Source organism: Petromyzon marinus, chromosome 22 (genome assembly GCF_048934315.1).
Source record: "Petromyzon marinus isolate PM22_M1 ecotype Great Lakes invasive population chromosome 22, UKy_Petmar_22M1.pri1.0, whole genome shotgun sequence".
In the NCBI taxonomy this organism is placed as follows: domain Eukaryota; kingdom Metazoa; phylum Chordata; class Hyperoartia; order Petromyzontiformes; family Petromyzontidae; genus Petromyzon; species Petromyzon marinus.
Window position 1 is genome coordinate 19,892,213 of NC_133688.1, and position 16,852 is coordinate 19,909,064.

The window sequence follows — 16,852 nt, forward strand, 5'->3', positions numbered from 1 at the left end:
TGTACGCCACACCCTAACGTGTACACACACTCACGTGTTCACACACTCACGTGTAAACACACTCACGTGTTCACACACTCACGTGTGAACACACTCACGTGTACACACACACACTCACGTGTACACACGCTCACATGTACACACACACTCACGTGTACACACACTCACTCACGTGTACATACACACACTCACGTGTACACACTCACTCACGTGTACACACTCACGTGTACACACACACACTGACGTGTACACACACTCACGTGTACACACACACACGTGTACACACACACACTCACGTGTACACACACACACACTGACGTGTACACACACACGTGTACACACACACTCACGTGTACACACACACACGTGTACACACACACACACGTGTACACACACACACGTGTACACACACTCACGCTCGCTCGCCCCGTCTCGCAGGACGCGCCACGGCGCTGGCGCCTCGCCCCACCCCGCGCCGCCGTCTGCGATGATCGGCGGATCCATAAAGACGGCGACGGCGTTAGGAGAAATACTGTGGGGGGCGGGGGGGGGGTCGATGGGTGCCCCCCACTCTAAGGCGCCGGCAGTCCCGCCGCTTCTGCGCCGTAAGGGATCCGAGTATTTCCCGCGTTCTTTACCGAGGAGAGCCATATTGCTGATCCATTGCATTTTTATTTGTGATATGTGAGCCAATTCACGACGATGAGTTGTGTTTATTGTTATTATTATTATTGTTGTCATACACGTGGGAGGAGGACACCAGAGCGCACGGAGAAAAACCCCGCGCCTCGCGCGAGGGAGCAACACTCTATCCCCCGTACAGATGGATGCGTATGCCGATTAATTCGCTTGCCGTCCTGCCTTCTTCTGGCGAGCCGGGGGTATGGCTCCACCTTGACGCCCACGGGTAGAAGGGAGTTTCACAACATCTCTGTGTGATCCACCAACCCTCTCTGCTGCTGCCGCCGCAGTGCTGGGTTAGAGGCAGACACGTGCAACGGTACAGCCACCACCACCACCGCAACCACCACTACTGCAACCACCACAACCACCACCACCGCAACCACCGCTACTGCAACCACCGCCACAACCACCACCACCGCAGCCACCGCTACTGCAACCACCGCCACCACAACCACCGCCACCACAACCACCACCACTACTGCAACCACCACCACCAACACAACCAACACCGCAACCACCACTACTGCAACCACCACTACTGCAACCACAAACACAACCACCGCAACCACCACTACTGCAAACGCCAACACAACCAATACCGCCACCCCCACCACCCCCACCACCGCCACCACCACCAGGCTATTACAAAGATGATGTCGCCAAATCAATTTTAATGGGCGGCAGGAATCCCAAGGACGCACGCGCGCATTTGGGATTGCATTTCTCGCCGGGTATGAATTATATTGTTGTTGTTCAGTGTTCAGAGAAAAGGTGGGGAGATGTGGGGGGTGGCCTGCCCCCCCCCCACCCCCCTTACACGTGGGGCACGGAATGTCCGTCCACGTTCCATCGAGGACACGCCGTGATCGAATGTGCGTTTAATAGGCGACGTTTTGGGCAATGTCCCTTCTTCAGAGGGATAAAGAAACGGGGCCATTGCCTGACACGTCGCCCGTAGTATTTTTATGTATTTATTATAATTATTTTCATGTTAGGCGAGTGTCATAGACGAATGTTTTTGAGTTTATTTAAACAAGTAGAATTTCCACCTTATTGGGAAGTCCACGGTGGTCATCCTTTGGATCTGCTTCTCTCGGCATTGGCAATGTGGAATTTCCACCACTGGCTGAGGTTTAAAAGAGATTAAACAAGGCGGGGAGGGGGGACACTTGGACGTGGCCTGGCTGTGTTCCATCTGTACGGGGATGTATGATATGTATGTTGAACTTTTTTTCGCACCATACGTAGCCAACCGTGGTATCGGAGGTGCGGGGCTAGAGCGTCCCCTCCTCGCGCAAGCCGCAGGGTTTTCTCCGGGTGTTACAAATTTCCTCCCACGTGGTATAATAATAATAATAAAACGCTCATCAATAATTGGCTGAAAACATCTTTCAATGAAAAGGCAACGTGGCATGACCCTCGTGAAATAGAATCCCGTGACTGAGTGATCTAATATAAAATTCCGTGTTTATGAACGAGAGCCAGACTTAGGGGGCGGGGGGGGTACCCTTTGGTGATGCCAGAGGCCGAGTTCCACCGTTAGCCGAGCTGGTGCCGAGCTCTGTAAACACACGGAGTTGGATTTTTTTCTTTGCTCTTTCCCGGAGATTTGCAGATAAAATAAATGAAGCTCGTCCAGCACGCGTGAGAACCGCCGGGTGATCGCGTGCGCCAATAAACACCTCGCCCGAGACACAAACATCGTCATCGCACACCTCCTCTGGGCTCTGACAACTGCTCCGCCTCCTCCTCGGAAGACACAGATACCCATATAGATACATAGACCCATAGAGATACACAGAGACCCATAGAGATACGGTGACCCATATAGATGCATAGAGACCCATATAGATTCATAGAGACCCATAGAGACACGTAGCTATCCATATAGATACATAGGGAAGCATAGAGATACATAGAGACCCATAGAGACAAATTAAAGACAAGCCAGAGGAGTGAGACTGTGGCCATGCAGTAAAGCTATAGGGGGTCTGTCACGGGGGGTTGTTTGACCATACTTCAATCGGTCAGGTGGGGCCCCAATGTTTCATTTGTCTCCCACGGTGGCACCCGGGCTGTTACATATCGCGGCTCCTTTTGCCTAATCGCATCATCAGCGTGACGCTCACGGTCTCGAACATTTCTCCCTGTAGCGGGTGCTGCGCGTTGTTGTTGTTCTTTGACGCTGTTGTTGGAAACAAATCTCATGGTGGTCGTCAAGGGAGCCCCAACGCGAAGCTTTGGCCACCAGGGAGGGTAAAGGGTTAGAGGTCAAGGCACCCACCTCCTACCCCCACGTTCGTCACGCGACTGGTCACTGACCGCCGCTCCCCTCGCCCGCCCCCCCCCGAAGCTCCCCCGTGTCCCCTCGCCCGCCCCCTCTCGTCGTGACGTATGTACGTGTGTCTACGTTGAACTCCTTTCGCACCCTACGTAGGCAACCGCACTAATCGGAGGTGCGGGATAAGGACAACAAACTGCACACAAAAAGCAGTTCTCGAGAAATGAGTTTTTAATCTAGATGATGATTTTAAAGTGCATAGCTCCAGTGGTTTCCTAATGCCGGAAGGAAGAGCATTAAAGACGGCCGCAGAAGTGCAATCTGACGAAGGCGCGGCGATGCGGTGATCACCGTCTTTGCTCGACGGTTAGCCAGAAGCCGCTGCTACTGCGAGGATGGCGTGATGGCGGTTTATGCTCCTTGAGATCAGCGAGGTATTGTGGTTCTTTAGTGGCAAGCACTCTGTGCGTAATGAGTGCGACCTCATAAAAGGTCGCGTCCTGCACAAGCCCACACTCTCTTTTCTTAACAGTGTAGTATCGTTAGCCTGCGTCTGTGTGTGTGTGTGTTCTCTACTCCACGTGTCCACGTTTCTCTCTCTGCCATGGACTCATCATCTCTGCAGTACATCATCGTACACTCCACAACGGAGGGTTCATTTCTCACCGAAACGTTGCCATGGGTCGCTGGCACAGAGCGGCCGGGGGGTGCGGTGGCATGAAGACGAACGGTCGCCACGGCGAGAGGTGGCTGGGGAGTGTACCGGATGCGGTGTGCCGGGTGCGGAAATACAAATTTGTCTTATTTTTTCCTTGCGCCGCAGTTCACCACCAAGGAGCGCTGCCTGATGGAGGGAAGCTCGGAGAAGCTGCGCAAGGAGCTGGAGGAGGAGCTGAAGCTGGGCAGCGATGACATCCGCAGCCACGCGTGGTACCACGGCTGCATCCCGCGCGAGGTGACGTCATCCCCCCCCACCCCCCGCCGCCGCCGCTGCCGCCCTCCTCCAGCAGTCCGTGCCGCCGACCCCCTGTTTGAGACCAGGCCCGAGAGCACGGGGGTCGGCGACCTGCGGCTCCGAGAGGACCGCTTCGTGACGACGCCGTTCATCAAGGCCCGCCGCCATCGTCTCGTGTCGCCACGTGTGGCGGCTCCTCAAACATTGAGCGTTTCTTTCGTGAATTCGAGCAAAGTTGGCTGCTGTAGAGTCCTGAGCGCGGTGCCGACCGCCCGCCCCCATCGTGTGGCCGTGCCGGCCTCCGTAGGTGCCACTCGCCAACAGCACTTGTCCCCGGTAGTCTGTTGAGGCTACACTGGGGGGGTCTTTGTCGCTCGCTGTGGCTGTGCAGTGGCGTGATTGCGTCGCTCGCTGCCTGCGGTTGAGCGGTTGCAGGTGGCCGAGCGAGCGCTGGGGAATGACGGAGACTTCCTCATCCGCGACTCGGTGTCGAGCCCAGGGAACTTCGTGCTCACGTGCCGCTGGGGGGCCGCCCCCCTCCACTTCAAGATCCACCGCGAGCTCCTGGCCAGCGTGGCCCCCATCTCCACAGCGAGAGGTGAGGAGGAGTCAACCTGCACAGGCAAAGATCCCCCGCGAAGGCTTGAGCAGGCTGTTGGGGCAAGTGCAGTGGGTGAGCCACCGGTGAAGGCCCCGGCACGGCGCACGAGGGGGGGCGAGTGGCCGACACCACGCCCCGGCCGCCTTTGTCTCCCCAGTGACGATGTTTACACACCGCACCAGGTACTAATTTGAGGCTGAGTCGACCCAGGGGAGGCCCAGAACCGGTTCCGATAAGCGTCACTGGTGTTGGCCGTGAGCGAGAATTGAACCCGCGTCGCCAGGTTCGTATCGCAGCGTAGCGCTGACCGCTACACTGCCCCTCCCCCACGCACACAGACACACACGCAAACGCTGCTAACCACACGCGCTTTGAAGCCACGTGAAGTGTGGAAGGCTCTTGCTGACAGGAGGTGCCATGGGTTGACAACAGATTTAACGGGCCGTCGCACCACCTGTTCTCCCCACTGCGTCACTTTCTACCAACGCCCAGTCAACAGTCAAACCCCCATCCACCCTCCCACCAAGACAAAGATCCCCCGTATAGCCTTGACAGACTGTTGGGGCAAGTGCTGCTTGTGAGTAGCAGCACCGATGAAGACCGGAACGGCAAACAGGGGCGGCGCGGGAGGGCTCGGACCGGTTCAGATAATCATCACTGTTGTCGGTGGCCTTGAACGAGAATCGAACTCGTAGCGCTAACCACTACACCACCCCCCCCCTCCCACCCTCACCGCGTCCCACAGTGTTACCAACAACGCTCACTCTCTATCCCACCCACCCACCAACCCTCCCTCCCGCAGCCTCACCGCTGGTGACGGGCCGGAGCCGCGTGCAGTACCGCTTCGAGCAGGAGTGCTTCGACAGCGTCCCAGCACTCGTGCGCTTCCACGTGGGCAACCGGCGGCCCATCTCGGCGCAGACGGGCGCCGTCGTGGCGCGCCCCGTCAACCGCACCGTGCCGCTGCGCTACCTGGAGGCGCGGTACGGCGGCGGCGGGGGGGCGGGGGAGGGGGCCGCGCGGGGTCGCGCGTTGGGGGGCTCCCCCGCCCCCCAGGGGGGTCACGCTCAGCACCCCCTCGCCAAGCGGCTCAGCCTCAACATGGGGGACGCAGCCGGGCAGGACGGATCGCCAGCCAGCCTCGTCAGGTGCCTGACACGTTCCCGTTTGTCTTAATGTCAATGTTATACATCAGTAGGAGCACATGGGGGGGAGGGCGGGGGGTGGCGGTAAAGAGACTTCGCTGTGCTCCTGGATTTAGAGGGGCGAGGGGATTGGGCTTGGTGCCCCAGCGAGTGACGGCCGCGAGACGGGTATCTGTGCTTTCATTTGGGGGTTTCTGATTTTTGTTGTATAATTATGCTGAATATCGTTTGGTGGCAGCAAGTGTACGAATGCCTTCGTCCAGCAGTGCGTTGATCGTGATTGAGCGATTGACGATGATGATGGTGGTGGTGGTGGTGTGCTGCGGGCGTTATGTCACGAGACACACCAGCGGAGAACTACGTAGGAACGCATCGTCGTGAGAGGTTTATTATTTGTTGTTACCCCAGGACAGCTGCTGCAGCTACCTCCTCAACAAGACGACGATCCCTGGGGAGAACCGGGACAGGGGGCAACCCCCCAACACTATTGCCCACCTCTCCCCCTCCCGCCAATCTCCTCTGACCATCACTCGCATCATCGTCGCCGTTGTCGTTCACCGCAGGGCGAAGGAGAAGAGCGGCAGCCACCCGACCAACCTCGACCACCTGCAGGAGAAGCACCGTCACCTTCCCACGCACCAGTCCGAGAGCCACCTGCCGCTGGGTGCGTGTACCCACAACCCCCCGCACCCCCCCGCACCGGACGTGCAGCCCCCGGAGGTCGCCGGTTCGATTCCATCTCCTGGCACGGCCGCCGAAACGACGGGGCGCGATGTTTAATTGGTGCGCCCCTCCACGCCAAACAATCACGGAGCATTGGCTGCGGGAGAGAACAACCCGAATGAAGTCCACAGACAGGCCGGGACCTGCCCGATCTCCCGCTTGCTCTCGTATCGAGTCACCGTCGCCGCCGGCTAGATCAAGACCGAGATTTTTCTCTCTCTCCTCCTTTCTCCAACTCCCGGCCACGCAGGTCAGCGCGGCCGCGCGGCAGGCGGCGCCGGCTCCGACAAAACCCCGGCGCTGCTCTCCCCGCTGTTCCGCACGGGCAGCGAGCCCGTGCTGAGCCCCACGTTCCAGCGGCGCGTCGGGCCCGACGGCGCGTCCCTCGCGCCCGCCTTCGAAGGAGCCCCGCCGGCGTCCTCCTCCTCCTGCTCCTCCTTCTCGGCCGCCGGCGCCAGAAGCGGCCTTCGGGGCTCCGACGGGCAGCTCAACGGCAAGCCCCCGCCCAAGCCGTGCCGCGCGCCGTCCGTCATCATCAGCGCAGACCCCGAGGCCACGGGAGGCCACTACTGCGAGCTGCGGCCGGTGAGAGCGGCCCGCCCGCCCGCCCGCCCTCCGGCCGGGTTTGCGCCGCGGCCGCGGCCGTGACCGCGCGCCGGCGGCCCGGGACGGCGACGCGCTCGCCGCTCGTTGCGGAGGTTCGCGGTTTGAATGCGGCGGGCCGCCCTGGTTAACACTCAGGGTCGACGTCAAAGATCCCGTGACGCCGTTTGACGCGAGTTGGCCATTGCGCGCGTCCAATTTTTGGCCTGTTCGAAAGTTGCGCGGCAATTTACTCAATCGGCGCCAATCATCGCCCCGCTAGCAGACCGACGACAGCTGCCACTCAGGGTGCCCTTTAAAACGTGTCTGAGGTGCGACGTGAAGCTCCCGTAGACGCCACGGCGTAAGGGGCGGCTCGATGAGAAAGGGGGAACAGCTCATTCTCATTCTCGCCTGCAGGGTGAGTGCATCGCGGCCGCACTGCGGATCGCTCGCGCACCGGTGCACCATAATTACGGTCACAATCGCCCTGTCCAAGGCATTGCAGGGCTGCCCCTTTGCCGCAAGCCCAATCCACACGTAACGATGCACGCTCACCTTTGTCAGGGCCTCTGCACACCATGCGGATCATGGACGTGGGGGGGCGGGGTCAGGTTTTGGTCAGTGCGAATTTGGCGAATGCGGGCAGCGTGTATGTGGCAGCATAGAAGTGTAGTACAATAGTTGAATTTGCTGCCCGTCACGTCGAGCAGCCTGTAACACCGGTGCCGTGCGTGGCGGTGGCCCATCCACGCGTCGTCCGGGCTCTCAACGCCTACTTAGCTTCTGAGTTCAAAATGAGTTTTGAGTGCGTTATGGGTGATCTGGGTGACATTTGGGGAAAACGAATTGTGAGAAAAACAACGGCCGATTCAGATGAACCCCCCCCCCCCCCCGCAAAATAAAATCACTCGTCACGATCACCGTCAGTCATCGTCGTCGTCATCACAGCGGCGCATCGCGTGGATACATTTTTTTGCCGTTTTGATTTACGGCGGCCCCCGTTTTGCGATTGGCTGTCGTGCAGGTCCCGCTGTCGGGGGCGGGAACCCCGGCCTCCAGGAAGAGGGGCCACGTGGAGCGGCTCGTGGCCGAGGAGGTGGCGGCCGCCAGGGAGGCCGCGCGCCGATCCGAGACCAACTTCTCCGTCCTGGAGGGCGAGCGGACGAACGCCAGGGTCACGCGGCTGGCCGACGGAAAGAGTTGCGTGCCGTCATCGTCACGGTCGCCGTCGTCGTTATCATCATCATCATCATCAGCATTGCCATCATCACCAATTATCATCAGCAGCATTGCCATCATCAGCAATTATCATCATCAGCATTGTCATCATCAGCAATTATCATCATCAGCATTGCCATCATCACCAATTATCATCATCAGCATTGCCATCATCACCAATTATCATCATCAGCATTGCCATCATCACCAATTATCATCATCAGCATTGCCATCATCACCAATTATCATCAGCAGCATTGCCATCATCACCAATTATCATCATCAGCATTGTCATCATCAGCAATTATCATCATCAGCATTGCCATCACCACCAATTATCATCAGCATTGCCATCATCACCAATTATCATCATCAGCATTGCCATCATCACCAATTATCATCATCAGCATTGCCATCATCACCAATTATCATCAGCAGCACCATTGTCATCATTGCTAATCATCATCATCATCAGCAGCAGCAGTAGCAGCATTGTCATCATAAGCAATTATCATCATCAGCATTGCCACCATCACCAATTATCATCAGTAGCACCAATGTCATCATTGCAAATCATCATCATCAGTAGCAGTAACAGCATTGTCATCATCAGCAATTCTCATCATCAGCATCATGACCAATTATCATCATCAGCAGCAGCAGCAGCATTGTCACCAAACATCAGCAGCAGTCGCAGAATTGTCATCATTATTGCCAACCCATCATTGCCATGATTATCACCACTTTGGTCACCACGATCATCCATCTAATGTCCTTTCATCCAGCCGCACGTCTGTTTGTATCTTTGTCTGTCCTTCCCACTGCCCATCCACCGTCCATCTCACTCACCGCCCGTGTCACTCACCATCCGTCTCGCTCACCACCCGTCTCACTCACCCTCACTCACCACCCCTCTCACTCACCGCCTGTGTCGCTCACCACCCGTCTCACTCACCACCCCTCTCACTCACCACCCCTCTCACTCACCACCCGTCTCGCTCACCCTCACTCACCACCCCTCTCACTCACCACCCCTCTCACTCACCACCCGTGTCACTCACCCTCACTCACCACCCCTCTCACTCACCACCCCTCTCACTCACCACCCCTCTCACTCACCACCCCTCTCACTCACCACCCCTCTCACTCACCACCCCTCTCACTCACCACCCGTGTCACTCACCCTCACTCACCACCCCTCTCACTCACCACCCCTCTCACTCACCACCCCTCTCACTCACCCTCACTCACCACCCCTCTCACTCACCACCCCTCTCACTCACCACCCCTCTCACTCACCGCCCGTGTCGCTCACCGCCCCCCGCTACAGAGGCGGACGAGGAGCTGTTTGTGCCGGAGGTGGAGACGGAGTCGGCGTTCCAGCCGGGGTCGTTCCGCTCGCCGCTGCTCCCGGCCGACAACAAGCCCCTGGACACGGCCGTGCTGCGCCTCGTCAAGGAGGCCTTCGGCGAGCACGACGCACGCACCATCGCCGGCCACATCACGGCCATCGACTGCCAGGTGCGGGGGGGGGGGGGTTGCGGGGGGGACATGGGGGGGGGTGGCGCGGGGGGGGGGGTGGTCGTCGAGAGAGGCTTGGGGCGCCACAGTCAGTCTGCCTCTTTTGTGTCGTCTGACCTGGGTAGACCGTCTGTCTCGTTTGCGTCATGTCCGTCTCGTCTGTGTTGTTTTGTATCGTCCGTGTGTCGTGTCTTCCGTCTGTGTTGCCTGTACCTCCTCCTCATGGGAGGCAGCGGGAGCCCTCCGCGTGACCTGGCGCCGTCTGTCCCGCAGGTGGCGCGCGTGGTCGGGGTGACGGAGGAACGACGCCGGAGGATGGGGGTCTCCTCCGGCCTGGAGCTGCTCACGCTGCCGCACGGACACCAGCTCCGCAAGGACCTCATGGAGCGGTGAGCGCACGCTCGGACAAAGGTCCCCCACAGGGTAGCCTCGGACGGCGTCGAGCGAGCGCCAGCGACGGACGGCGCACGAGGAGGAGCTGCGTCGCGCGGCGCCGCGCCCGGCCGCCTTTGTCTCCCCGGGGCTGATGTTTTGTGTTGACGTTGAACTTGTTTCACGCCGTACGTAGCCAACCGCGCTAATCGAGGTGCGGGGAAGGACGTCCTGCGCCAGGTATTCATTCAAGTCTGAGTCGACCTAGGGGGAGGTCCGGGATCGGTTCAAATATTCGCCACTGTTGACCGCGAGCGTGAATGGTGCTCGGCGGATTAATGGCGCGGCGAGAAGTTCACGTGCACACCCACATGCACGCTCCCCCCTCGTGCCGGCGATCGTCGTCGCGCTGACCTTTGACCCCGACCTCGCACCGCCCCCCCCCGCCCCCCCAGGTTCCACACGCTGGCGATCGGCATCGCGGTGGACGTGCTGGGCTGCACGGGGAACTTGCGCGACCGCGTCGCACTGCTGCACAAGACTGTGCAGCTGGCGGTCGAGCTGCGCTCCTCGTTCGGCAACCTCTTCGGCTTCGCCGCCGTGATGAGGGCCCTCGACCTCCCACAGGTGTGGCACCCTCCCTCCATCCCCCCCTCCCTCCCTTACCCCCTCCCTCCCTCCCGCCTCCCCACCCCTCCCTCCCCCTTCCTTTCCTCTCCCCCTCCACCTTCGAACCCTCCCTCCATCCCCTCCCCTGAGTTCTCATCCCCATCGGGGGGGGAGGGGGGAGTCGGCTAAGCCCCTCCCATGTCTGAGGGGGGTCAGTGGCACTTGGAGATCGCTCACTCGGGGGCAAGGGGAAGACCTGGAGCCTAGGGGGGGCGCCGGCACTCTGCCAGAGAGGTCCTGGCAGGACGCGTCGACCGCGTGGCAAGGGGACGGGCCCTGGCCGGCGGGCATCGGCAGAGATGACGCCGCGAGGATCTTCAACATCTCGACACCGTGGGCATAGCGGTGGCGAGATGTTGACGGCCTCGCCTGGTGTGCGAGAGGTCGTGAGTTCGATCCCGATGCCTGATGTGTATTTGGAGTTTGAGTGTCTCTCTCCCCGTGGTCGTGTGGATTTTACCCTGGGTACTCCGGTTTTTCCCTACACATTTAGAATCAACACTCGTTTAGAGTATTTGGCTACGCGAAGTTTCCGCGTGATAAGCCACTTCGTTAAGATATAATTTGTGGCCAGGACGGTTCTTAAAAAGAGCTATATAGCTCAGTGGCCCTGATCTGCTAAAAATGTGAATAGTTTTTTTCGAGATAAAATCGGAGGTTGATTTCCCAACAGCTGTGACGTTCTGCATCAGAAAGTAGGCAAACGGCATCACCGTGCGGTGGCATCGATGGCATAGACCTTGACTCGACGACCTCGTGACCTTGACCTTTGCCGTGGGCACGCAGGTGACCCGGCTGGAGCAGACGTGGGCCGCCCTGCGCCAGCAGCACACGGAGAGCGCCATCGCCTACGAGAAGAAGCTCAAGCCCTTCCTCAAGTCGCTCAACGAGGGCAAAGGTCAGGCTCCAGGGCAGAGGGCAGAGGGCAGAAGAGGGTCACGGGAGTGGGAGGGTCGTCATCCAGAGGTCAGCATCCGGTCCGGTGGAGCTGTGATCTCCAGTTGGGTCGAGTGACTCGCACGCGCTGACCAGTCGGTTAGCTCATTGGAGCTGAACTGATGTCACGGTGGCCAGATGTTAACTCCCTCGCTTGGTATGTAGGAGGTCGATCCCGACCCAGATGCCTGCTGTGTATTTGGAGTTTGCGTGTTCTCTCTACCCGTGGTCGTGTGGATCTTTCTCCAGGTCCTCCGTTTTTTTCCCTCTACATTTGGAATCAACATCATGCGTTTAGAAATGTTTACATGATGATAAGCCACTTCGTTGAGCTATCACTTGTGGCCGTCAGGTTGCTTCTGAAACAAGAGCTACATAGTTTTTGTCGGCCTTACCTTCTGAAATAAAAATGTATTCCGTTACATTATTTTTTTTAAATCGACCGGTGGCATTTACTTATTTATTTTTACATTCCCTCTCCCCTCTCCGGACGCAGAGGGCCTCCCGCTGTCAAACACGACGATCCCGCACATCGTGCCGCTGCTGCAGCTGCTGGAGAGGCCGTGCGGGAGCCTCGCGCAAGACGGCCCCCCGGAGCCCTGGGAGGGCCCCGACCACGGCCTGGGGGCCGTGCTGCGCCACCTGGAGAACGGGCGCTCCGTCGCGGCCAACGCGCGCATCTACAGCACCAACGCCGACGCCAAGCTCGCAGGTGGTGGCGCACGCCACGGCACGCACGCCGGCAAAGTAGCTGTCGGTGTTACCGATTGCCGTTTACTCGTGGTTGTGTGCTGCGTGTTGAATTTCTTTCACACCGTACGTGGCCAACCGTGCTAATCGGAGGTTGCTCGTACGACTCGGTTGAGTACATTACGAGCGCTCAATTTACGAATCGCTCCGATGGCAAATTATTCACGAAGGAGGAAAATTGCGGCTCAAATGATAGCAACGAGGCATCCGGTGCTTGTCTGCTCCCTACAGCCCTGCAGAGCCAGTGGTAGACATTCCACATTCCTATGACGGGGGCCATAATAAATCGCCAGTTACAAACTCAACTAAACAAATTTTTCTTTTATTTTACGAGGTAAGGCCCACTGAGCTACATAGCTTCTTTTAGAAGCGACCTGGCCACAAAGATAGCTCAATACGGTTGTTTATCACGTGGAAATTTATAGCAGCCGAATTCGCTAAACTCGTGATGTTGATTCTAAATGAGGGAAAAACCGGAGAACGCGGATAAAAATCCACGCAACCACGAGGAGAATATACAAACGCCAAATATACAGGCGTCAGGGTTGGGATCGAACCTACGACCTCCTGTAAATCAGGTGAGGTAGTTAACATCTAATCACCGTGACCTCTCCGGGTTTTTCCCTGTCCCCCCCCCCGACTCCCCTCCCGCCGCCCTCCCCCCACCCTCCCCACCTCTCTTCCCCTCCCTCCCTGCCGGCAGGCGCTGTGCGGGACGAGAGGCTGCTGGACGTCTTCCGCACGGAGTTCATGCTGAAGCTGCTGTGGGGCAGCAAGGGCGCCGAGGTGGCCCAGTCGGAGCGCTACGACAAGTTCGAGCAGATCCTCAACGTCCTCTCCAAGCGCCTCGAGCCGCCCGTCAAGCAGAGCGAGCTCTGAGTCCTCAAGCGGGGGTGCAGCGGGGGGGGCGGGGGGGAGCGGGGTGCAGGAGGTGCTGGCACCAGCAACGCCGGCTACTTCCCGGCTAAAATGCGCCAGGCTCCTACAACAACAACGACTATGATCACAGCTCTTCCACTCACCAACTCTTCCGCTCTTCCACTCTGGAGCCCTTCAACTCTCCCCTGGAAGTGTAAACGGAGCCGCCGTCGCGGAGTCGAGCGTCGAGGTGAGGCGACGGAAGGTGGAACGACGGCAGGCAACGGAATTTTGGATGTTTGTACAGCGAGAGAGAGAGACGGAAACACAGAGAGAGAGAGAGACGTGCAGGGTGTGTCCGCAACGGACAGTCCTGCCATCCTGAGGACTCGGACACACACGACCCGGACCGAACGTCACGAGGACCAGACCCGAGGCTTGGTGCAGAGGATAATGAAATGAGGCCTCCCCTTCCACCGCCCCTGCCCCCCCCCCCGGCACCTGGGCCCCTCTCGTCAATTGTCAACCTGGTGAAGTTGCACCGCCCTGGAGAAATCGCAACATTCGTCAAAGGTCAAGTTCAAAGTCCAAAAAAATCACCCTCTGCTAACATGAGCATAGGGAAGCGCCTATCTGCAGTGGCAGAAATTCCACATTACCTTGCCGGGGAATAGTTTGTCCGGCGCCAGATGGATGATGGGGTGGGATTTTGTGAACTTGTAATGCATTTCCAGTCGAGTGCTTTCAGCCACTGCGGTGATCGATATGAAATTACTCAGCGTCTTGAGTAAGTGGGCACACGTTGGACGCTATAAATACAAATTGCATTGTGTGTGTATATAACATATATAATATATATTCAGTTGGTATTCCAGCCAAGGAAGGGAAGACATCCGAGTGAACGTCCACCGTGGAGATGGAGCAATGAAATTAGTTCCGTGTGCAGGTGCTCGCTGGATTATTAAATCGCAGCAACAGATCGTAAGAGGTGGAGGTGTCTTCGGGAGGCCTTCATCCACCAGTGGATTGAACATGGCTGGTCGTCGATCCACCACACGCATGATTGCTTCTGGGTCGATAAGTATGCAATATTTACTTTTGGGGAAGAAGAAAAAACGAATTTGGGCACCCAGCGAGAAGAGACTGTGATATGGGGAATCATTCACAGAGAATTATTCTCTTTGGCTAAATCTGAGGAGTCCTTTGTGCGTCCTGGCCTGTGCACCGTTGCCACCTCTTGAGGTACAAAAGAACCGGGATATATCGTGGGACAAATCATATCTCACCAAAAACTGGAGGAGGGGAGAACTGCGTGTAAATTGATCGTCTTGAGTGGTAGTTTTATTTCTGATCTGACAAAAAAAATACTTTTAATGTCCTGGGAAGACTTACAGAATTCCCACGACACCCAACAGATTTTCTCAGGCCAGCGACAATCCAGAGAAAACCAGGATGGGTGGCAACCCCTCCTGCTGTGTCTTGGGACCCCGGAACTCTGTATGTGGTGTGGAAGAGTTGAACCATGGGACTCATAAGATAGACGACAAAATCATCGACGCTAATCGAAGCTGCCTGCATTTATTCCATTGCACCTTATTGAGAAACTGGAGAGTCCAGGTCAAGAGGTCAGACGGCCTCGCATTGCAGCAAAGCCTTCTTGTTCTCCTACCCACCGATGCAGAGCGCGTCGCGAAAATGCAAAACGCGCTTCAATGGTGCGCCGTCACTTGCCGAACCGCGACGCCGTGAATTCTGTTTTCATGAATGCGCCGCGTATTTTAAGAATGAGTTTATATAAATAAAAAAAGCGATGTGTTTTTTTTATTTCAATTCGAGTGCTTGGTTCACTTTAGTTGGAGCCAGCGGGGCCCAGGGTTTTGCGTTGTGTCATTTTTATTGTGATGGGCGGCCGCGTCAACGCGGACGGTATTTGAAAGATAAAGACGGGAGCACTTGCTCTTGCCTGCCCCTTGCAATGCCTGCACTGCCTTGAGACCGCGAGAGAGCCTGACCCTAAAACAGAAGACCCCAAGGACTCCACCGAGCTGCGAGCGCGGTGAGCTGCCAAGCCATCAGGCGTGTGTCACTGACGACGCCTGGCCGATACAACGCACGCTCTCTGGTGGAACAAGCGGACTGCTCCTACTCCGCTCGGCTGCCACGCCCGGATGCTGCCGTGGAATGGCTCGCAACGTTGGGACAATGTAACGGTTGTTGCCTTTTTTTTTAGTTTCAAGCGCCACGCGACGGCAGAAACGGAGCACCCTGGGAACGGCTGCCACCTTCTGAAATTATTCGGAGGTTGCAGCAGCAGAAACGCAATAGGCCTCGCCTGAAGCCGTCTCGCGTGACTTTGTTTCTGTTCACTTGGCTGTACGCAAGAGGAAGAGCATTGGACGGAGTGTCATCGTATCCGACAGTGGGTGATGTGAGAGTGGTGGAGCGAGATTTGAGATTAGGTGTTGTGAGTGAGATGACAATGATGGTTATTTTTGTAATTAATATTTTTGCCCAGGAGAGCTTCACCGGGGAGGCGATGCTGCCACGTATTTCTCCGTTGAGTAAATGTGGGTTAATTATTCAGGTTTGGCAAATTTAGGACCATCGATATGTTGGCGATGATGTTGACGATGACGTCAGGAGAGCGTTCCAGTGCCCGTGACTATGATGTGCCGAGTTTCTAAATGCTGACAAATTACATTACCATTGGAGTGTCTAATGCGACGGATGTATTCCTGCTAAATGTGGCATTTATTGAAGAATACAATCAAGTTTATTTTTGCCAAAAAGAAAGGTAAAAAAGCAATCAATTGACACGCTAACTTCTATTATTCTGAATTGTTGGGCCAAAATAGCTCATTTTTATTGTCCTGTATTTTTCCACTAAAATATGAAACCGGGTACATCACCTGTTGAATCTTTGAAAAAGTGGCATATATTAGAAAATAAAATTTGAATGGATTATTTTGGCCAAATAATTGAAAAACACTGTCGTCTTTCGTGTACATAAGCCCAAACATTTAAAAATGTTTCCCACTAAAATGTTGAAGAGATGTTATGTATGTACGCTCAATAAAGCATTAACTGTACATATATATCATATTTGAAATTGACACGACCAGTTTTCATATTTTCACCAAACGCGTAAAAACGTCTCCTGTATAGACGGTGATTATACAATGTATGGAACATTTTGAAACGTTACATTTTGCCAAAACGTGAAAAAAGACGCACTAACCCTACGGTGTTTTCGGTAAAAATGGGCATGGAAATGTTTAAATCTGTATTCTTATAAACATGACGAGAATTAAAGTCCACTGTAAAATAAATCGTGTTACATTGTAGAGTCTCCTTGCTAAATGAGTGCGGAATCCTGGTGCTATGTGGTGTCGCGCGAGTTATTTGACCATACTTAAATACCGGTATTAAGATGTGCAAACACCAAATAGACACCTGTTACAAGACATCGAGTCTGCATTAACCACCGCATACTTGTGTAATGATACTAAAGTCAACCTACGGTGTTAGTGGACTAGTGCCCACGGGAGATAATC

The 16,852-nt window shown here is 56.3% G+C and overlaps 1 protein-coding gene across 2 annotated transcripts in view; it reads left to right on the forward strand.

The window, feature by feature from the left end:
* The window catches only part of LOC116944857 (breast cancer anti-estrogen resistance protein 3-like), a 71,359-nt gene extending 54,732 nt beyond the window's left edge, over positions 1-16,627 (forward strand). For both annotated transcript variants that reach the window (XM_032958682.2, XM_032958681.2), the window contains exons 2-13: positions 3,789-3,920; positions 4,356-4,518; positions 5,324-5,669; positions 6,230-6,330; positions 6,640-6,974; positions 7,999-8,173; positions 9,523-9,713; positions 9,987-10,102; positions 10,541-10,712; positions 11,541-11,652; positions 12,187-12,402; positions 13,144-16,627. In XM_032958682.2, the coding sequence (XP_032814573.2) occupies positions 3,813-3,920; positions 4,356-4,518; positions 5,324-5,669; positions 6,230-6,330; positions 6,640-6,974; positions 7,999-8,173; positions 9,523-9,713; positions 9,987-10,102; positions 10,541-10,712; positions 11,541-11,652; positions 12,187-12,402; positions 13,144-13,319 (2,211 nt within the window). In that variant the 5' untranslated portion in view covers positions 3,789-3,812 and the 3' untranslated portion in view covers positions 13,320-16,627. The remainder of the gene's footprint in view (positions 1-3,788; positions 3,921-4,355; positions 4,519-5,323; positions 5,670-6,229; positions 6,331-6,639; positions 6,975-7,998; positions 8,174-9,522; positions 9,714-9,986; positions 10,103-10,540; positions 10,713-11,540; positions 11,653-12,186; positions 12,403-13,143) is intronic.
* The last annotated feature ends 225 nt before the right edge of the window (positions 16,628-16,852 follow it).